The sequence below is a fragment of the Halichoerus grypus genome, chromosome 5 (genome assembly GCF_964656455.1).
Source record: "Halichoerus grypus chromosome 5, mHalGry1.hap1.1, whole genome shotgun sequence".
Classification (NCBI taxonomy): Eukaryota; Metazoa; Chordata; class Mammalia; order Carnivora; family Phocidae; genus Halichoerus; species Halichoerus grypus.
In genome coordinates this window covers 3,504,526-3,527,157 of record NC_135716.1, presented here as the reverse complement: position 1 = coordinate 3,527,157, position 22,632 = coordinate 3,504,526, and the positions used below count along the sequence as shown (strand labels likewise).

The following is a 22,632-nucleotide window of genomic DNA, read 5'->3' as shown; positions in this document are numbered from 1 at the left end:
TGGAGGAGGAGCCTGCCAGGCCTCTGGGTACCCGGCTATCCACTCTTTCGACATGGAACTGGGAGACACAGAGGCAACATCAAAGTGAGGACCACGGAAGCATCTGGAAAATGTACAACTTCTCTCCCTTCCTGCCCTCCCTCAGCCCCACGACACGGTCAAATGGGAGACCGAGAGTCCGTCTCCCCAAGAGGGAGGCCCAGGAGAGCACCTGCCCCAGGCCAAGTTCTGACCTACTCTGACGCTGACAAGGGGCAAACCTTAATGCATTTTCTCCGGGCTGAGTAGCAAAGCAATGAGCTGGCGATCAAATGAAGAAGCCGAATAAATTCAACCTGACATCTTCCATCTCATCCAAACCTTGTCTTTCAAACAAATGACAGCCGTCTCCCAGCTGACAGATAAGTCGGGTACAGGGACACACTAAGCTGTGGCATCTGCCACTGGCGACAGGACTCGGGGGGCCGGTGCCCCGCCAGAGCAGGGCAAGGAGATTCGGCATGCGATGAAGACACGTCGACGAGCGGGATCCTCAAGGCCAGTGGATAAGAGCACCGACCCCGGAGCCAGACGGCCGGGGTCCAAATCCCACTGCCTCCCAATACTACGCAGGAGGCCTCATGCACGTTAGCGCCTCTCTTTCACACCTCATTTCCTCACCGTAAAATGCACCTAATGGCCGCTGCCCTCGTGGGGACATTGTGAGGGTTCAGATGGTTCCCACGCATGGGGGCACATGCAGGAACACATCCAGGGCCCAGCACAGAGAAGGTGCACACGGACTGCGGTCAGGACCTTCTCGGGACCCAGAAACCCTGGTGCGGGCAACACCCGGTCCCTGTCTCCCTGCACCCTTGAGAAAAGATACAGAAGGGCACTGTGAGAAGATAAATTCCGGCTGGGTGAGTGAGGAATGAGTTAGTCAGGCTTCAGACGGCAGCACCAGGACACTGAGCACAGGTGATCTGGAAAGCGAGGACTGAGCACTCACCCGGAGAAGGGGGCCACCAGGAGGGCAGGAACACACCCGCGCGGAGGGTCCGCTGCCACGCGCCGTGCAGGTGTGGGCGTGTGGTCGTCCCGCCAGGGCCCGCGTCCCCATCGGCAGGTGGGCTGCCTGCGGTCCTGCGAGAGGCTGGGAGCAGCGGGCACGTGGTCAGCGTGCCACACTCGGGGTGCTGCTGGTGACGCCATTAACTTGTCTCACTGAAGCCACATGTCAGAACAAAGGGAGCCAGAGGTAAGACCGGAACAGGAACGCCTGCTGCAGGCCTGCGGTGTACCAGGGGCCTACTGGGCACGGGGCGTGGGGTGCCTGTCACCCGGCCGCAGACATGAGTGAAGGTCTCTGAGAGGCTGACAGAGCGTTCCTCTCATGCTGCTCCCCCTGCCGCGTCACACGAGGCCCCACCGCAGGTCCCCGCTGCCCCTTCGGGGTCCCTGTGACATCGTGGCCTCCGGGGAGCTCGAAAGCCCAGGCCAGAAGCAAGTGCCCCCTCCTGTCACATCCTCCAGCACCTGCAACTTTTTATGTCATTGTTTTATCCTCTAAACCCATCGATAGCCACACAGACACCGCCCTTCTCCCGACTCTGGAACGCTCTCTTACCCCACCGTTGGCTTAGCCACGCAAACAGGAGAGCCCAGAGGTTCAGGAGAAATAAGTCCCTGGACCTTTGCATCTTCCTTGTTCCACTAAAATTATCCCCGGAAGTGCATAGAACATGACTGGAACGTCAGGAGAGCCCTCGGACACTCAGTGAGAACGTTCATCTCCACGACGATGGAGAATAACAAAGACTCACTGTGGTTAACCAGGCTCGGTCACCAGCCATGTTCCAGTTTCTTAAACCATCCTTAGAGTGGGCACAATCCAAAACCCCTGCCTCCACAGAGTTTCCAACTGGCCACGTAACAGACGCTCAGCGTTGTCATCCTGCACTCTGGTTTCGGTATTCTGTGAATGGCACCCAGGATCTCCTCCCCTGCAAAGGGGGTCGTCTGTACAGATACTCACCCAGAGAACAGTCTAAAGAAGGTCTCTGCATTTTATCTTACTGAGGGATATGCCATTTCTTTCCCCCAGATAGATCCCTACCACTGAGAAGTTGCTTAGTTAATATGAGTTTGAATTTATATTCAAATCACTTAAAAAAAAAAAAAAAGATATACAGAAAAGCCTACACCAATGCCTCCTTCTTCTCCCCTAAATCAGTGAAGCAGGGACACCAGGGAGATGTGATGGTGGCATGGGCCAATTAACTTTTATTCTGTCCACATGCTACACACAGAAAAGAAGCTAACAAATATGGACCACTGGCCATAAGAGACCCTGGAAAGTATGCAGCTGACTCATTTCAAACAAGTCAGCTCCATTTCAATTCCACTGCCAATTCTAAAAGGCAAGTGTTGTACCTTACTGCAAGCCACTTTGACCTCTTTGGGGTTCATAAAAATCAAGTTAGTGGGTAGTGACTAGCATCCCATGGGATGGGATAGACTGGATCATAGTTCATGTTCTGAGCTGAACTATGTCCCCTGCAGGTTCGTATGTTGAAGTCCTTGTGCCTGGTAGGGCTCTGGGAATATGACTGAATTTGGAGACAAGGCCTTTAAAGAGGTAATTATGATAAAGTGGGTCACACAGGGGCCCTGATCCAATCTGACTAGTGTCCTCACGGGAAGAGGAGAGTAGAACACAGACTCAGAGAGGGTGACCGCATGAGGACAAAGGGAGAGGACGAGTCTGCAAGCCAAGGAGAAACGCTTCCAATGAAACCGACCCTGCCAGCACCTCGATCTTGGACGCCCAGCCTCCAAACTGTGAGAAAAGAAGTTTCTGTTGTTCAAACCACCCACTGTGGTACTCTGTTAGGGCAGCGGACCGGCTGACACAGGACAACTCACACAGGAAGAGCAGGTATCACTTATGAAACATTTGGGTTTACGCGGACAGTGTACGTCTAATCTGGCTCATCGTGGTCAATATAGTTTGAAGGTGACTGTTGCAATGATTACAGGTGAGCCCGTGAAGGTACTGGAGACGAGTCTTCGCCTTGATTCTCTGCTCTCGGAGGTACATGTGTTGAAACACTTGTGCAAGTCAGAAGTAAACCAACAGTGACAATGACGGTTTTCTGAGCACATACTTCGTTTCAGACTCTTCAGAGACACTGTCTCCAATCCTTACACCAGCACAGCAAGGGAAGCATAATGCTCACTTTACCTACCCAGGAGGAAACAAGGCCAAGAAAAACAAGGCAATTCGATTTAGTGAGCACTGAGTGAGCCCCTGAGTCAGACTTTGTGCTAGGCTGGGGCTTCGGGGAAAAGAAGCCCCGATCCCAGCTGTCCAGCCTCACACATGCAGTCCGCAGACATGAAAACTCTCAACTAACATGCAACATGCTGAGCATGGTTATGTAAGTGTGGGGGAAAACTGAGAAGAAAGGCCTTTTCTGCTCCCGAAAGGTGTCAAGGAAAGCTATCAGAGATGGGGGAGGTTAGTGCTCATTCTGGGGAGTAGAAACCCTGAAGAAGAAGCACAGATGTGAACACAGAGGCTCTGTTCTGGGAACAGCAGCTAAGCCCAGCGTCTCCACAAAAGAGATGGGCTGGGCCAGACTGAAAAGCACACTGCAAACCATGCTAGGGACTTGAACCCTAGTTCTGTACGATGGGAAGCCTTGTGTGCTCTCTGAGCGGAAGGTTGCTAGGGATAAATACCTGCTGTGGGAATATCCCCTGATACTCCAGGGGGCCAACTGGCAAGAAACCGGTCTTGGAAGATGAGAACATTCCTTGGGATGCTGCCATATTCTAGACCAGAAATGGCCATGTCTGGCCTGGGCAATGGTACGTCGGTGCTTGGTGCAGCCGACGGTGGGCAAGCGAACAGGACAGCAAGACACCACTCCACTGCCGACAGCTTACACCATCTGGCCCACGGTGTCCTACAGAGGCGACGTGCAAAGGGCCCTTTTTGATACCACCCCAGGATGTTCTGTTTTGGTCTATCTAAAACTTGGCAAATTAGTATTTTCCCATAACTGCTAAATCCACTAATATATTTGGGATTTTGACACACTGATAGTTTTTCTTCACCTCATTATTTTACATGTGTGGCTTCTCGACCAAGAATGCACTCTATTAGTAGGTACTTATTATGTTGTACTACACAGTACTTATCTCTTCAAACAGAACTAAAAGGAAGTCAAAAGCTTCCCTTTATTTCTACCAGGTTTTGGTTCAACCCCTTCTGTCTATTTCTGAACAAACAAAAGGGATTGTATAAACTACAGTGGAAACAAATTATACCCCTTTGTTGAGGAGCTCCCACATAACAGCTCACAAGCTTATCTTCCCTTCTCCCCACCCAGGTGAAAAATGAAATCCATTCAATCAAAACTCTCCAAGAAACCACATGTGCCATCTGGAAAAAAAATACAAGGGGTAAAAAGCATGTCAGGAATGGAAACCATGAAGCAAAATAATACATATTACCTTGACAATTTAAAAATTATGGCCTTCATTTTCGGCCAGAATTCATGTTGTAGTTCTTTGTGCCTTGCTATATGCAAAACTAAAGGGTAAAACTCAAATCTAAAGACTGTATGTGCTTCTTAATGGGAATAAGATACAACATGTAGAACTTAGAGCCCAAACCCTGTGTTTTCATCTGTTAGTCCATATTCTAGGAGACTCTCGACTGTTCGGGTCATATTTTACCCACAATCTCCAATTGCAAATGTATTCTTATTTTCAGTACCATTTTACAATTTACTTAGATTCAAAAAATGTAAAGAAGACATATTAACATACCCATGAGTATGAAAGATGACCAGAAAAATATAATTCACAAAAAGTCCAGGATTGCGGTAAGCAAGAGCGCGTGGGGGCGGGGGACAGGGAGGTGGGCATGGCCGCACGTGTCTCATCCTGCCCCCAACATTGCACGTGCCTGCCGCCCTGACTCCCTCCCAGAGGACTGTTTTCTGACACACCAGCCTCAACCACCGCCGATTTCACGTCAGCCCCAGGCTCTGTCTTCAGTGAAAGCATTTCACCGAATCTGTAACCGTGACACCCCTTACGCAGTTTTGCATGACTTTTCATACATAAACTTGTACAAACCACAAGAAATCTCATTGAGTGTCAGGCAACAAATCTGATTTGGGAAATCCTGCTCCCACAGCACAGGGGCACTAAAGGCCCCTGCCCACCCCACCCCCCGAGGGCAGTGGTTCTCTGTACTCACTTCCTAAGCAAACAAATAATGACTACAGAGGGGAAAAGGAAGATGCTGGTTTTCAGAAATGAGTGAAGACACAGAAGTTAAAAACACCCTACTAATAATTTCTACTTCTCAGAGGCCTTTTCTCAGCGCACAGAGCATACCTGCTGTGCCGGCCTCCCAGGTCCTGGTGAAATGCACACTCCTGGGTCTTAGGCCCACGCGGGACCCTGGAACTGGCCCTGTACTTTCTGGGCTAGCTGCTGGCTCAGTGAGATTTTCTTTCAACGTGTGAATATTTCCCCTGAGGGCTAAGTGTTATTTGAACCAAATATCCAAATCCACAAGCAGCTGAGTACTGCACAAGAGAGGAGGGACTCTTGAGTCTCCAGCTGCAAGACAGAGGAATGATCCGCACTAACAGTCTTTAATCGTCGCAGCGGGCTCATGTGCCCATTTCACAAATAGGAAAGAGGAGGTGGAGGGAAGTTGGATGACTTCCTTGTTGGACAGTGAGTGAACAAACGCTGAGTGGGCACCTGCCATACACAGTCCTAGGTGTAGGCAGATGTCCACCCAGGACAGACAGGTCCTTCCCCCAAGGAGCTCGTGTTCCAGCAAGGAGGACGGCTAGTCGTAAAAAGGCAAAGAGATACAGGGGGCCATGAGGCAGACTGAGACGGGGTGTCTGAACTCAGGCCTGAGGGGTACTGAAAAAGCAGTCGCACAAATATCTTGTGGAAACGATTAAAGCAGAAAGACCCAACGCATAGTCCTGGAGACAGGGTGGAAACGAGCTTCCCTGGAGAGACAACAAGGAAGAGCAACTATGGCTGAAGCTAAGTCAATGAACGGAGCATGGAGGGTGACTGTTCTGGGGAACTAAGGAGGGGAAAATGATGGGAGCCCATGGACGGTTTGAAGCAGAAAAGCGACAAGGTGGGACACTAGGTGGAGGACTACAGGCCAAGGAGACCCCTGATGGCCGGACAGGGCAGCTGAGGCCTCGCAGTGGTTTCCACTGTGCCTGTGAGGACACACGAGTGGTGACAAGTGGCCACGTCTGGGCTCTATTTAGGAGGTGAGATCATGAGAGAGTGAGGAGGAAGACCAACGAAAGGAAAAGCAGCGGCAGTGAGTCCTGATGACACGCCCACACGAGGAGGGGGGTTTCTGAAGGAGGAGGCCAGAGGCAGCAATAGGAAAGGCCGGCACCCCGTCTCTGGGCCCGAGGCACTTGGGGTGTTGGAGCAGAGGCAGGAGGCACTTGAGGGACGGCAGGGAAGCAGTGCCCTCAGGGGTTCCTGAGTGGGACGTGCTCTGTCGTGCGGGACTGGCTCTCGTTCCCTCGGACTACACGCGAATGACCCACGGGGCGCAGCCAGACCGGCGGCACGGCCCACACTTCCCAACTCCCGCGCTCAAGAGCCACTAGCTTGATGCGAGAAGGCTAAGGGGCCACTCGGGAGAAACGAGGCTGAGGTGAAACAGGGAGTTTGCGACAGCAGACCCTAAGTTCCTGCGGCCGCGGTGGAAGGGGCCACGAGAGCAAGAGGGCAGGGAGGTGGGGCCTGCTCCGGGGGACACAGACTGTATCGCTGTTGCCGACGTCAAGGTCCGCGGAGGAGATCACATCAAATGTTTAAAACATTCTCCTGCTACCTTCAGCTTCAGTCCAGGGAAGCACTTGTGGGAGGCGTCCTGACCCCTTCAAGCCTGCCGGACACCAGCCAGGTCTATGAGGGCACTGGACTGATTTTAGAGTTAGCTGTGCATACATCCTCTGACAAGGCTAAAGCTGGGTTCCAGACTTGGCTTTCCCTGAATAACTGGGCGTCTCAGGGCAAACTACTGGGCATCTCAAAGTAGCGGGGACCTCGTCAGCCCAGTGGCCGGGACCCAACCTGCCTCCCAAACCCAACAAATGAGAGCCAAATGAGCCAAGAGACAGGAAAGCACCCAGAAGACTGTAGAAGAAGTTCGTGTGAGAGGCAGGCAGTTAGTATACAAACATGCAGGGAAAATACTCAACCCTGCGAGCTACCAAGAAAACATAAATTAAAACAAGAAGGTAGCCTTCTGGACATACTGAATCAACAGCACTCCTGCCATCAGGATAATCAGAACGATGCTTTCAGAGGCAATCTGGCAGTATGCTTCAGCAGCAATAAAAATGCTAAAAATGACTGATCCAGTAAGCCCTCTCTGGATAAAATCTCCCTCCTGCTAAAAAAGCCAAAGATCTAAAGATGTTCACCATAGCATTGCCCATAACAGCAAAAACAGACCAGATCAAGAAAGCAAGCAAACAGAAGAAAAGTATTTACTATTAATGCATTCCACAAGATGTGAGCGCCAACCCGTGCCGCTAGCCATGGGGCACAAGGTTCTCTTTGAGGTGCTCACCATGCTTCAAAGTGGTGGTGAGGACAGGTGCCCATATCTGGGAACATACTAAAACTTGAAGTGTACACTCTGAGTGTGTGAATCATGTGCTCCATGAATTAAGCTTCAATAAAGTTGTTTTTAAAAAGAGGAAAACAGGGGCACCTGGGTGGCTCAGTCGGTTGGGCAGCTGTCTCTTGATCTTGGCTCAGGTCATGATCTCAGGGTCTGGGGAACAAGCCCCACGTCGGGCTCTGCACTCAGCAGGGACTCGGCTTGAGGATTCTTTCTATCCCTCTGCTCCTCCCCCCACTTGCGCACACACATGCATGCGAGCGCTCTCTCTCTAAAATAAATCTTTAGGGGCGCCTGGGTGGCTCAGTCGTTAAGCATCTGCCTTCGGCTCAGGTCGTGATCCCAGGGTCCTGGGATCGAGTCCCGCATCAGGCTCCCTGCTCGGCGGGAATCCTGCTTCTCTCTCTCTCCCACTCCCCCTGCTTGTGTTCCCTCTCGCTGTGTCTCTCTCTGTCAAATAAATAAATAAAATCTTTAAAAAAAAATAAATAAATGTTTAAAAAAGAAGAAAACATGCATCATTCATGCATTCAACAACACGTGGACACCAATCCGTACCACAAGGCGCCAGGGGTGAGAAACAGCCAGTTAGAGACCCTGCCCTCAGAGTGCTTGCAGCCCTGCTGGGGAGTGTGTTGATGAAATAAGCAATGGGCATATGGTGGGCCAGGAGGGCTCCCACAGGCAAGTTCCATGCACCAGTGGGAACACTGCAAAGGAATGCAAGCTGGCCTTGGAGGACTAAGAAAGGCTACACAGAGATGTGAAGGATGAACAAATGTTAGCCAAGGAAGGAAGGCAGGAAAAAGGAAACGGAGAAGGGACAAGGAAGACAGTCACCTGGGAAGGATGCACCACAGCTATATCCGTCCATCCATCCGTCCATCCATCCGTCCGTCCATCCGTCCGTCCGTCCGTCCATCCATCCATCCACCCATCCACAGATACGTCTGTTTCCTCTTCTTGGCCATCATGCACAATGCTGCTATGAACACTCACAGGCCAGTTTTTGTGTGGGCGTGTTTTCAAATCTCTTGAGTATACACCTAGGAGTGGAACTGCTAGGTCATACTATACACTCCTGTTCGTCCACTTTGCTTCCCCAAAGCCCAAACAACACAATCACACCCAACTACCGTACCCAGAATTCCCAAACAAAGCAAATACTCTTAATTCCACCAGCACTGGAGAAAGAACTGCTAAGTGAAACTATTTCTCCTGCTCAGCATGGTGTGGAAAACACCGATTTGTTCTTCAAGGTCAAGATCACCTTCTTCATGGAACACCACCCCAAACATTCTTCCACCTCTGAGAAGAATTGTCAACTGCCCCATGATGCTGCTGCATCCATCTGTTTATACCGACTCCTCTCTCCCCCTAACCAGGGCTCTTCCTCATGCCTGTTCTCTAGAGATAATCACCTAAGATGTTCTCAACACTGAATGCCTGCAAGGAGGTCAGGCACCATGAGAGGCTCTTTATTGAACATTGAACTGAAGGCTAACAGCCCCAGGAGATGCTCTTGTCCTCAGGGTGCAGGTAAGAAAACTAGGACTGATGGAAGTTAAATTATCTGTCCGGGGTCCCAAAAGTTGTAAAGACAATGGTATCCAAATCCAGGTCTATGGCAACTCAGAATCTGATATACAGGACTGACAAATGGCACAAGGGAGTGGAAAGGAACAGGGCAGGAAGAGGGAGAGACAAGGAAGGAGCAACTACACAGTACTGAACATAATGAGCACTTAGCTCTCACCATTTCCAAAGCCCCCCGCCCCATCTCCCATCTCCCCTGTTCTTCACAATGACTCTTACAGTAGGAAATGTATTTTCTTTCCCATCACATAAAACAGACAAGGAAACCAGCCTTCGGTAATCTGCTTCGAAGATAGCCCATCGTGTGTTCGTGAAGGAGGATGTGCTCGGAGACCTGAGCCCCAGCCCCTCAGCCACACCTCCTGCCAAGAATCCCGGGGGCCCGGGGTGGTGGGAAACAGGGCTGCAGGGCTGGGGGTACCTAGGACTAAAAGGTCGGGAAGGCCTCTCACCGCTTGAGGTCAGACTAGAGTGGCACAGGGAGGCGCCCACGCCGAGCAGAGGGAAAGGGCCTGAGAAAGCAAACAGGCTCGAAGGAAAGAGGGACCTGTAAGCAGGGCTGCGTACAGGACACAGTGAACAAGAGAGGACGGGGCAGGTGGGGATCAGGGCACCTGGGACGCTGAAAACCATGGGTGAGCAAAGGCAAACCCCTCCATAAAGGACCAGCCGGTAAATATTTTAGGCTTTGTGAACCAAGAGGCAAATCAAGCATGTTACGTAGGTACTTACATATAGCAAGTGAGAAAACACACTTACTGGTGAAATTCAAAAATATATAATTGAGTACAATTTTTGTAACAGATTTAAAAATGAGAAGAAAAGTTTTTTTGGAGAGTGATGACATTTCACTTAATTGGGGTTCAAAGTTCAAATCCTTATCATCAAATTGATCGCAAATGTTCACCTGTAAAAGCCATTCTTAGCTGGAGGCCACACACAGCAAAAAAGGTGGGAGCGGATTCGACCCGCAAGCTGCAGCGAGCTGACCCGTGCGGTAAACCACAAGGAGGAATCGAGGTTTTATTCAAGGCACAATGAGGCCACGGGGGCTGGAAGCCGGGAGGGCGTGTGGTCTGGCACAGCCTCTGAGAGCTCGCCCAGGCGGCTCGGTAAGGAGCGCACTGAAGAGGGAGAGAAGAGCCACGGCGGGAAGATCACGGGGCAGTAAGCACCGTGGCCGTGGCCTTCCAGCTGCCGGCTGCAGGGAGGCGGAGGGGGGCAGGGTCGCATGCCTCCCGGGAGGCGCGCCTGAACAGGCAGGCGGGGAAGGGCGAGAAACAGCTCCAGGGAAAAGGAGACTTCTCTCCTACTGAGTGTGAGCTCTGGGAGACAGCGGGCTGCACACGCGGATTTGAGGGCACAGCGCTCCGAGGCAGGGCATGGACACATCCCAGCACATGAAAGAAGGTGACACGGAGGCCCACACATCGTAGGGTTCCGTTCACGTGAGACACCCAGGACAGGCAGATTTAGAGAGACAGAAAGCAGATCACGCTTGCCGAGGGCTGGGGCGGGGGGGAGGGGGAACAGAGTCTGACAGGTCCGAGGCCCCTTCAGGGTGGACACATCACGGTGTGCAGACGGCTGCACGACCCTGCGAATTCACCAGGGTACCTGCAGCGGGTGAACTATACGGTATGGGAGTTCTTTCTCAATATATTTTCTTTAAAAAAAATACAGTCGAGTAAGATACTCGGTTTCCGGGAGGGAAAGGCATGACACCCGCTGTGGGGGGGACGGGCCGCACCACGGCTGCTCCGAGCTCTGCGATGCTCAAACATCCAAGGGCTGCCGGAGACCCAGGTCTGGGGCTCAGAGACGAAGCTGGGAAAACAGGGCTACACACTTCAGGTAAGTCAGTATTTCATTTCTTCTCACACCCCCCTCGCAAGACGATGCGCCCTGGAATCCCCTTCTGGGATGGAGACACTGAGGCTAGGTGTGAGCCTGGACCCCAAGGTGCATGTCTCCACACTTTCTAACACTTCCACACGCCGCTGCAGCGGTAGGGACCAGCGGGGGCAGTGTGGCCTGACCGCGGGTCCTAACCGCACATCGACTTCATGCTCCAGATGACAAGGCCTGGGATTCTGTGCTCCTCCAGCGGGACCACGACCTGAGGGGCTGACCGAAATCCACAGCTTCAGCGGCAAGGCGGCAAGGGCCCCGTTCCCAACCACCTAAGTGTGCCGGCTGCAGGACGTCGGGCCGCACGGAGACGGCGCGTACTCGCGTGCCAGCCGTGCTGACCGCCATCGCTCGCCCAGGGGACGGGGCCTCGCAGCACTGCCCGTCCCTCCCCTCGCCCTCGTCCCTCTTTCCCACCTGCCGCCCACAGCCCTCCGCACTCCCGTCAGACGAGAGGAGGAGCGCTACTGTTAATCATCACACAGGACATGAATCAGGACACCCGCACATCTGCTAGCCCTCTGGGCTCACTCTGCTGTTTCCCTGACAAGAGATCCCATTTCTCTTGGGTCCTCTTAAGGTACCTCGGGCAAAAGAACCAGCACCCTCTGACCGAGGAGCTAGAGTCCGGGCCCCCTGGGAGGGAGATAACATAAATGTCTCAGGACATTTATTAAGCACCTCTTTGCATCTGACACACTGTTATGCACTTTACTCTACGGAGTCCTGACACAGGAGCTTTGACAGGTCTTCTACCCAGAGTCCTCCAGCAAAATGCTGAACACAGTAAAACACAAAAATCCTTTAGACCCCGGCAGGGACAAGCCCAAGCAACTATGTGAAGTTTAAATTTCCCTAAGAAAGCATCTGGCCCTAGAGCAAGAACACGGCACCCCCTGCTACATAACACGGTAAAACAAGTCCGAGGGAGGACGCTCCTTAACACAAGTTCCTTCACCGGTCGTCCCACGGTCTCAGCGGCACCCCTGTCCTCACCCCCGGTGTGTTCACTGTGGCACCAACAGGAGTGGTTTAAAGCAGGTCATTCTTCTGCACCTCACTCCTGGTAGCACACCTACTCTACGGCTAATCTTAGTCCTCTCGTCTGGGATTCTCCACTTGGAGCCGTAAGATTCCATCTCGAGCTAATTCTCCCCTTGCCCCTCTTTAAGTAATCTGATGTGAAAGCAGCAAGCCTTTTCCTTCCACAGGCGTGGGTGTCAGCAACCACACGCAGGCTAGAACAGCAAAGGGTCAGATCTAGTGCTGGACTGGCTCTGGCCTCGGGCTGTAGTTTCCCCCACCCTGTTGCAGAAGATCAAGAGCCAGAGGGGTTTTTGTTTTATTTTTTTAAAAGATTTTATTTATTTATTTGACACAGAGAGAGAGTGCGCACAAGCAGGGGGAGAGGGAGAAGCCGGCTTCCCGCTGAGCAGGGAGCCTGATGCGGGACTCGATCCCAGGACCCTGGGATCATGACCTGAGCCGAAGGTGGATGCTTAACTGACTGAGCCACCCAGGCGCCCCAGAGGGGTTTTTAAAGCAACCAACTAGAAGAAACATCAGTTGGGCAGCACAGAAGAGGGCAGACTTAGAGACAGAAGCCCCCACTCACTCAGCAGCATTTCAGGGCCTAGCAGGTGCCAGGCGCTGGTCCAGGTTTGGGTGACACTTCCTGTGCTTGAGGGGCATCCAGGCTGGGGGCATGGGGGGGGGGGACAGGCCAGCAGTGCTGGGAGCCAGGGCCGTAGTGGGGACCCACACAGTAGGCTCCACGAAGTGGGTACCACAGTGAGGGACGAATTCCTGGACAAGGTGACAGAAACAGGCGCAGCCCGAGGGCAGGCAGGGCAGCACGTGCAAAGGCGGCAGAGCAGAAACGCGGCAGCGTCTGCTGAACGGCATGGCCAGGGCACCGTGAATCAGACAGCAGGAAGAGACGGCTGGACGGTGTGGACGTGCATCACCCTGAGCCTTCACAGAGTTGGGGGTCCCGTTCCTTTTCAAGGGACTCGTGCGCAGCACCAGGACCAGGTCACAGGTCTGCAGCCACGACCCACGGAGCCCACCGGTCCACGGCCGTGCTGCCATGGAAGCTGCCCCTGCACGCCCAGGGACCCCGTCTCGATGGGGGGATTCGGGCGGAGGGAGACCCGTATCGATGACTATAAACAGTAACACAGTCACACTTCCCACGTCCACAAATTCTCAAGTTAGAACTTCCATCTTGAAAAAAAATGACAAGAGTCCCGGGGGAACTGATGCCTTTCGTGGTAACCACTGTCCTCATAACTTATGAGTTCACATCTATCTGCACACATGAGAGGGTGCACGTGGGGGAGGGCAGGGCAAGAAGCACCCAGATCACAGCGTCTCCACCTGCAAACACCCAGACAGGATGACACACAACAAGAAGGCTAGGAAGCTTCCCGCAAGCCTGGGACTTTCTTGGCTGTTCTTCTAGTCCACATTTCATTTCAATGCAGCAGTATTTAGAAATGTTAATTAGCAACTCTATAAATGATACCATGAGCTCTCCAGAGGAAAGGTCATCCAATAAAGTAAAATATCTATCATTAGAGGCGCCTGGGTGGCTCGGCTGGTTAAGTGACCGATTTTGATCTCAGCTCAGCTCTCAAGCAGGGTTGTGAGTTCAAGCCCTGAACTTAAATAAATTAAATTAAAAAATTAAAAGTAAAAGGCGAAAGATTTATGCGATCTATTAAAATGAAAACAAACTACCTCAAAAGTGTGCCCTCCCAGTTGTACAAATGAGAAAATGGAGGCCCAGGAAGAATGCCATCATTGATGTGATGTTACAGCCATCAGAAGGAAGAACTCTTTAGACCTTCTGACCTTTGACCTTTTCCCCCAAGACTCCAATTAACCAAATACCACTACACACAGACCTCTAAGGAGATGGCTCTTTGTTCAACAGTCTGATGTCCGAAGCTCCTCTCTTTTTAAACTCAAGTGTCTTTAGATCACCATCTGACATGACCTCCAAAAACCAGCAAGCTCCTTCCCTCCACAGCTTCAGAAGGGAAGACAGGCATTGACCAACTAAAGACGTAGGATTCTTCTACTGCGGTCGTGAGCAGCGCATGAAGGAAGAGAACAGAGCAGGAGAACCTGGTCGTGCTGGGACTTGTCAAAGGCTGCCAAGAGGGAATCCAGACCTAGAGGAGTCACGTGGTGACCGGGAACAGGGGGTGGGGGAAAGGAGACAGTACGTCCTGCCACAGGACGGGGGATGCGTATTTAAGAGATGAAGCAGGTGAAGGTGTGAGCAGCTCAGGCCAAAGATGTGGGGCCCAGTCTCCAGGACTCACACATGTGAGACCACACACAGTTAAACATGAGCCGTGTGGGGAAAGTGGCACCAAGAGAAAGAGCAGAACCATGACAAAAGGGGAGAGGAACATGTGCCATGGATCAGGAGGCACTCAGAACTCGAAGCCCAGTGGGCAGAGTCCACTCAGACTGGACACTGTGCCCGGCACGCTGCATCGTCACAGCTGCTCGGTGGTGGGGTTGAGGAGAGCTAGTCACCCATCAAAAAGCAAAAATTCAATTCATCAAACTACAGACAGACCCATGCCCATGTCCCCACTAGACACCAGAGCCGGCCAGTTCTGGGAACTCCGCCTTCGTCCGCCCTTGAGCTTCAGAGAAACCCAAGGTGCAAACCATTCATCTAGCCAGCTGCCATGCTGGTCTTGCTGCTCAGCGGCCAAACTCTGCAGGCAGCATGAAGATGGTCACAATTCAGATGGAGCACCAAAGGCCACGGAAACCAAGTGGGCACAGAGAAGCAGTGGCCCCGCCATCCGCAGGGCCTCCGTGCGAGCACTGATGTGCCTGCGCCCCCTGGATCGCTCCGCGCCCAGACGGATACAAACAAGCCCTGGAAGGAGTAAGTGCTGCAAGGTCACTAGCAGCCAGGAGCTGCAGGAGCTCCTCACCCAGAGATGGCTGTGGAAGCCACCTGGGGAAAACAGCCATCCCCGAGTCCCAGCAGGTGGCACTGGGGACAGAGGCCTCCCGAGAGAAGAGAACAGCGCGTGACGGGCATTCGTGGTACGCGTGACCTGAAGTGCACGCAGCCTGCCCGGATGAAGCTCAAGGACACACAGGATGTGGAGAAGGAGCCCACTCAAGAGGAATCTCGCCCAATCCTGCAACGTGCCCCCGAACTTCAGGAACCAGGGTCCCCCACAGTCTCTGCCTAAAACATGATGTAGAATAGCTTCCTCTCCCGTTTCAGGAAAGCCCAGGAGTCCAACGGGCCGTTTCCCTGGCTTTGTGAAGGCGATCACACGCCGACTTCAGTCCTTCGGTTTTGAAGCTGACCGTTACTGAGTTTTGGTGTTATTGGAATTCATGTATTTAAGCCTCACCCCCACGCGAGGAGAGACATGGCACCCTTCCAGCCTGCAGCCCGGGTCCTGCAGCCCGGGACACTGCCACAGGGGACAGTCGGGGACCAGCCACAGGCAGAAGGAGAGCAGCACGCACTGATTCCGCAGCTGAGAGGACGAGGAGGCACACCTGGCCGGCGCCGGGCTCGGGCAGAAGGAGCGCAGTGGCTGAGCCGAGGCAGGTCCCCGCTGGGACAACTGGAGTGAGGGGCAGCTCTGGGGCAGACGGTGATGCACCACCAGGCTCGGACGGACGGATCCCCCAGGCGACGGGAGCGCTGCCCTCGCCACGGACTGTTCTCAGCTGGAGAGAGCCGCCTCGTCCCAGACCATGCCCCCTTCCTGGGAGCAGTGCACACCCAGCAGCTGGGGTGCGAGTGTTAGGCCGAGGCCCTCACCACACAGCAAGGTATCTCTCTGAAGGGCCACGTCAGCTTCAGAGACCGCTGGGGCAGCCGCAGTCTCTCCAAAAACTGCCTCACTGCACGACCGGTCACCGAGCCTGGCTTGGCAACGGTGCAGGCCGGCCCTGCGGGGCCTCTGCCCAGTCTGGCCTCCTTCTCATCCCTTCAGTCGCCACTGATCCCAGGAGAGCACTTCCTAATAAATGCCCCACGCATTCATCTCCAGGGCAGAGAGTGCGTCCCACGGAACCCAGCGGGCAGCACGCACTGCCTGGCTGGGCGGCCCCGGCGCAGAGGGAGGTCTGATGGGGAAGCCGCAGAGTTCCACTGTGCACGGGCTCACTTTCTAGTGCCTGTGGGACATGCAAAGGCAGACGTCCTGCAAGCGGCAAAATAAACATGTCTGGGGCCCAGCGTGGAATCTGGGCTGGAAACAAACAGGTCATGACTGAAACCCAAAAAGCAGACGCCACCCAGTGACAGTAAGAGCAGATGACGGACAGGAGAGCCCAGGAGAGAGTCGCCTGACGCGCGGGCAGAGATACCACACGCTGCCATCGGCGCGAACACAGGCAAGCTGCATCTCTGGTGGTGAAAGCAAGAAGCTGCTCTTGCGGGGAGTGTACCTGGGGGGCACACCGGGGTCCTCGGGGTTCTGGGTATATTTCCCATCTGGCTGCCACTTACAGAAGCGGTCACTTGGTGAAAATTCACTGAATGAATGGTGCACCGCTCTGTACAAATGTTACACTTGCACATTTCTGTTGTATACAATGTAGGCAAAGGGAAGGGGAGCCGGCGCAGGAGGCCGAGAGACAGAAGCAGCAGAGGGGCCAGAGGGGGCCCGGGGAGGAGAGGGGAGAAGGCATGGTGGACAGCGGCATCAGGCCCCCCGGGAGGACAGCAAGGGCAGCACGGGGAGCTGAGGACACGGTGGAGCACGGCGGCTCCTAACCAGCGGAGGACCAGGAAGCGCCACCCACCTGAACCTAAGCTCGCGTCTACGCGGGCCAGCATGAAGGGTGCTCTCGTTCACTGAATTCGCTCACCTTGATCTGACAAAAAGTCCAGCATGGTCTGCAACAGGAAGGACAAGTGCCTGACAGAAAGAGCAGGATTCCCCATTCTTCGGGACGCGTAGACCAGTTCGTGAAGCAAGCGCATCTGGACTGCAGCCCAGCCTCGGTGCGTACCTGTGATGGAAGTCACAAAGTGTCCTCAAAGGGCTCCACGAGGGCGCGCTGGCAACAGAACCAGACGCAAGCCTTCCTCGGAAATACGTTTAACGGTAAATATAAAACTTGTGATTTAAAGACAGATGCCTCAATGACCAAACCCAAAGGGCAATCCTGTGTTTAACTTTCTCCAGAAAGAACTCGTAAGTGATAGGTTTTTTTCATACCATAAAAAGATATGTTTTATGGAATACTTTTTCTCTTCTGCAAAGACACAATTTAAAAATAACCACTTTGAGATCATTATAGTAAGGTTAGAACAAAAGACTGTGTTTCCAATGGCACGTATTTGAGTTACAGATATACAATTTTTTTTCAAAAAAATACTGGTATGTGATGGGCCTTCATTAGTAACAACCAAGGACACTAGAAAAATGTGCTTTTTTAATTTAATGTATAAGAAAAACTCATAAAAGCAGATAGCTAAATTAGAAAAACGGTTAACAACAGACTTTTGTGGCTGCTCCCTCCAAACAAATTAGCGTGGTTGAAATTTAAGGTGGGGGGTCGGTTGCACAGCCAGTGAAAAGTACCTCTTTAAGACCACAGAATCTAGGGGCACCTGGGGGGCTCAGTCAGTGAAGCGACTGCCTTCAGCTCGGGTCGTGATCCCCGGGTCCTGGGATCGAGCCCCGCTGAGCAGGGAGCCTGCCTCTCCCTCTGCCTATTCCCTACTTGTGCTCCCTCTTAAATAAAAAAATGAAATCTTTAAAACATAAAGACAACAGACTCTTCGAGTTATTATTCCATCTCCCTTCTGGCAACAATTACTACTTTTAAATATTCTCTACCTTGAAATCCTTCATGAAGGAGACCCCCATAAGAGGATTCTAACACAAACAGGTTACGGCACAGTACTGTGTCTGGGGCCCTGGGGGCTGGGCAGAAAGATGAAGACTCCAACCAGGGGCTCCTCCTGCCCCAGCCCTACGGAACTCCTCTCCCACTGCCCTGCGCCACCGGCTGGCCAGCTCTTTTGTGTACTTCTGCTGCATCGTGCACAAAATCCGACCCACAGGCCTTATCCGGCAGGTACAGTGAGGCACGTGCAAGCTTGTGTATTTATTCCTCCCACAATCCTCAATTTCCCTCGGAGCCAGGATTGTGTCTTATGCACCCAAGTATCCTTAACACCTAGCGGGATGCCCAGCACACAACTGCATCTTCACAGGCATGTGGGTCAAGTTGAAAGCCTGATGAAACACAGTGCCCCTATTTTTCAGACATCCAACTGAAGTATGTAGGGTAAAATGACATGATTTCTGGGGTCTGCCCTAAGATAATTCAACAAAGAACAAATAAAAGGAAAAAAGGTAAAAATAAAGCCCATGTGGCAAAGTCTTGATAATCACTTACTCTGGGTGATGATGGACTCATTGTACTATTCTCTTTAATTTGTATGTATTTAAATTACATCATAATAACTTTTTAAATCTAAATTCTTGGAAGTGACCAAACCTACACACACACCCCCCAAAACTACCTTGTATCCTAGAGCCTATCTTACAAAAACCTTTTGGAACGTAAAGCTGCGGCACCTATCATATGACAGGGAAGGACAGAAAGACAAGTCCCTGCAGTATTTTCATCTTCTAAACAAGCTAAGACCAAATGCCAAAACGAAGTAAGAGATTTTTAAAAGGATTAAGAAGCTGGGGGGCGCCTGGGTGGCTCAGTCGTTAAGCGTCTGCCTTCGGCTCAGGTCATGATCCCAGCATCCTGGGATCGAGCCCCGCATCGGGCTCCCTGCTCGGCAGGAAGCCTGCTTCTCCCTCTCCCACTCCCCCTGCTTGTGTTCCCTCTCTCGCTGTGTCTCTCTCTGTCAAATAAATAAATAAAATCTTTAAAAAAAAAAAAAAAAAGAAGCTGGAATCAACTTCATGACTAACCAAGCCATGAATTCTAAATAACCCAATTTAACTAATCTCAACACTACGGTATCAAGAAGGTTTTCTCACCTTAATATTGGGCAAATATCACCATGTTGATTTTTTTTTTAAATACATGATGATACCGTTCCGACCACAGGCAACGGTAAGAATAAATACAAGTTTTCTTAACGCTAGTGTACAAGTCACAATTTCTATGTGATTCAAATTGCTCCTCCAATAAAACCTGACTCCTTCTATTCGTAAGCCAGATTCGCAACATATGACCAAGTGATAACATTTTCAACACTCTTGCATTCAAGAAGTTCCTGATTTGAGAGTTTATGACGACTATTCCCTTAAAGCAAATCCACCTGCCCTGCCAGTCTCTCTCTCGTATGAGCTCCTAGGGAAGACCGAGTCCCTCACTCGGGAAAAGGCTCATCTCCATGCACAGCATATTCCTAAATCTTCAAATACAGCAACACAAACAGATTCAAGTGATAACCAGCAGCCCATTAAGGGGGCAAATACACACAGTCCGTATTTGTGTACCTGCCCTGACTTTCTGTGACCAGCTAGTGAAAATGTTCATTTTGAGAAACAGAAATACATTTTGGGTCCTGAGAATACAATTTACTTCTATTCACAGGTGCAGGGTTTTTGAGTACATTTCTATTTAATTCTCTGAGAAATGTTTGAAGTGGTCCAGAGCAACAGTGGAGATGGAGTTTAAAGTGATTTTTATTTCCTATTAAAAACACAGCCAGCCAACATTTATCATCTGTACTTCATTTGATCTCACTTCCTAACCTTCTCTCCACCTCTTTCACAAAACAATGGCAAATGTCTCCTCCCAAAACAGAAGGCTAAGTAAAAAGTACCAAATCACTCAGAGATGTGCTTGCTTTATTTTGCAAAAGAAACACTCTGTTCGTCTGCTTTAAAAATTAAGACCAAGAAATTCTATTCGACAAGTGGCAACCCAGGCTGCAGCTGTTCTTTAGGGTTCGGTCCCACGTGCCACATAGCTCCTGGGACGCCTGCCATGTGCCACCCAGGGGCCACGGGGAGAGTCAGGGGCTCTGCTCTCGTAGGCACACAGGCTGGCGTGGGATGCATTAAATCATCACTCCAATTGGTTATTTTTTAAGGAGGCTCCACACCCAGTGCAGACCCCGAGATCATGACCTGAGCCAAGATCAAGAGTGAGCCACCCAGGTGCCCCAACCTCAACCGATTTTTAAATGCACTTGCAAATTATAGGGGTGCCATAAGGAAGAACAACAGGATTCGATGAAGGAGTAAAAATAAGGGGTGCCTGGGCGGCTCAGCATCAGGTTCCGCACTAGGCATGGGACCTGCTTGGGGTTCTCTCTCTCCCTCTCCCTCTGCCCCTTCCCCCGCTCACGCACACACTCTTGCTCACTCTCTATCTCCCTCTAAAATAAATAAATAAAATCTTTAAAAAAAAAGAAAGAAAGAAAGAGGAAAAATCAAGGGAGTCTGCATAGGCTGAGGGGCCACAGGGGACCTCCCTGCAGAAGTGACAGCCAGCCAAGACCCGAAGGACGGCTGGCAGCTCCACAGTGAGGAGCGAGGAAGAGCATCCCGGAAGAAGGCCTCCGACTCTGGACTCTCAGATGTTATGCATCCCAGGACACATCAGACAGCTCCTGGGGTGACCTGCACAAAGCCCGGCGGCCTGCTCTCCCTCCGGAGCCAGCCTGGAGTTACATTCACAGGATACCATAAAAAGGTACCTGGAGAGCAAGTGGGACCTTGCCTCCAGTCTCCCTGAAGCACAGTAAATGGGGATTCCATTCCCTGTGCAACTGGAAACTTTCCCAATACCCTTTATCCTCTCCCTACAGAGCAACCGTGCAATTGCTTTAAAAACTCTGCCCACTTCCCAAGCACTAACCTCCCTCCACAAAACCTCCCGGGAAGGTGGCCTAAGTGAGCTCGTACCCACCTCCACAGCTCCAGCAGCTCCTCCACCAACGACACTGAGCCTACTGACTGTGAATCCCACAGGTGCCCATGGCTGGTCCAGTTCTTTCTGCCCTTAACTCCAATCACGACTAGCAGGGGCAGGAAAAGGACCAGCCAAAAGGACACCAGCCCCCAAGCAAAGCACCACTACTTTTTGTCGTAACTGTAGTGTAAACACCCAAGGGCAGGATGGTGCTTCATCATCTTTGAACCCCACCGTCTAACTGGGAGAGGAAGTGCGCGAACAATGCACAGGTAATGGGATTCCAGCAACATCTCAGTTCCAGCAATGAGACTTTCGGTACCTTTGCTGAAGTCCTCGGGGTCCAGCGACAGACTGTAGCCAGGAAGCGTCTCCAGGAGGAGCTTGTAACAGGCCCTCCACCCTGGCTCCGAGATGCTCGGGGCCACACACTGCATAGCGGCCACACGCTTGAAGAACGCAGACTTTCGGTGGAAGCCAATCAGCTCGTAGAGCTCAGAGAGGATGCTATACCGCTGGATTTTCTCTTCTTCAGAAAGCTGAAGCACGGACAGGAGTAAAAAAACTTTTGAGAAAGGAAACACATAAAAAATAAAAAAATAAAAAAACTTTTTCATAAAACAGACATGATGAAACCCTGAGGAAGGCCAGGCCTACCCCGTGCACTGTGATGACACTCCCAAGAAAAGCATGGAAGCAGCGCGACGTGCAAGTCCCAAAGCCTTTATGAGGCCCACCTCTTCAAGTTCGCCCTGTCCCTTGGCTAGGAAGGCCTGTCTTCTCTGGAACAAACACATTTGCTACATACCACATGACGTCTACTTTTAGCTCCTTTATAAAAGAGAAAGAACAACAGTTCCCCTAGACGCTAGGATTTGGGCAGGGACTTTCATCGAATACAAAACTGCTCAAAACAGAGAATGTGTGGAACCACGTAACCGGACAACAAATTGTCAATAATCACAACACCTAATTTAGACTTAAGCCTTCATGCTTATAAACAGCTTTCCTTCATCCGTGACCTGACTGAATTCTCTCCACGACCCCATGATGTAGTAATAACAACTTGTGTTTCTTCTGTGCCAGCAACGTTACCACACCTTACTTCATCATTACAATAATCCCATGAATCACCCCGGCTCATAGACAAGGAAATCTGAAGCTCAGAGATGAATGAACATCTATGCAAAATCATACACCCCAGAGTGTCAGAGAGCAGTCCTGAGTTTGGGGGGGGGGGGTGCTCCAATTACTGCATGACCACCCCCGCACTGTGCCACAGCTCCCTGGCAAGAAGGACCACCCCAGCCCCCCCGCTGCTCAAGGTCACACTGCTTACGGAGGTGGTTCTCCCCCTCTGGGAGCCCGGGCAATAAATGTTTCCCAGATACCTCTGTGAGCACAGACCACAACCAACCTGCACTCCTCAATGCCCCTTCTCCACACCCACCGCCCTGGGGAGACAGATCCAGAAAACTCTACTAAGGCTAATGTCCAGGAGATGACTGCCTATGTTTTCATCTAGG

General features: G+C 51.7%; 1 protein-coding gene across 10 annotated transcripts in view; it reads right to left on the bottom strand.

Moving 5' to 3' along the window:
• Positions 1–22,632, bottom strand: part of TRAPPC9 (trafficking protein particle complex subunit 9) — a 582,880-nt gene that overhangs the window by 465,153 nt on the left and 95,095 nt on the right. For all 10 annotated transcript variants that reach the window (XM_078071955.1, XM_078071953.1, XM_078071956.1 and 7 more), the window contains 2 exons: positions 21,429–21,645; positions 17,075–17,218 (listed from right to left, as the gene is read on the bottom strand). In XM_078071955.1, the coding sequence (XP_077928081.1) occupies positions 17,075–17,218; positions 21,429–21,645 (361 nt within the window). The remainder of the gene's footprint in view (positions 1–17,074; positions 17,219–21,428; positions 21,646–22,632) is intronic.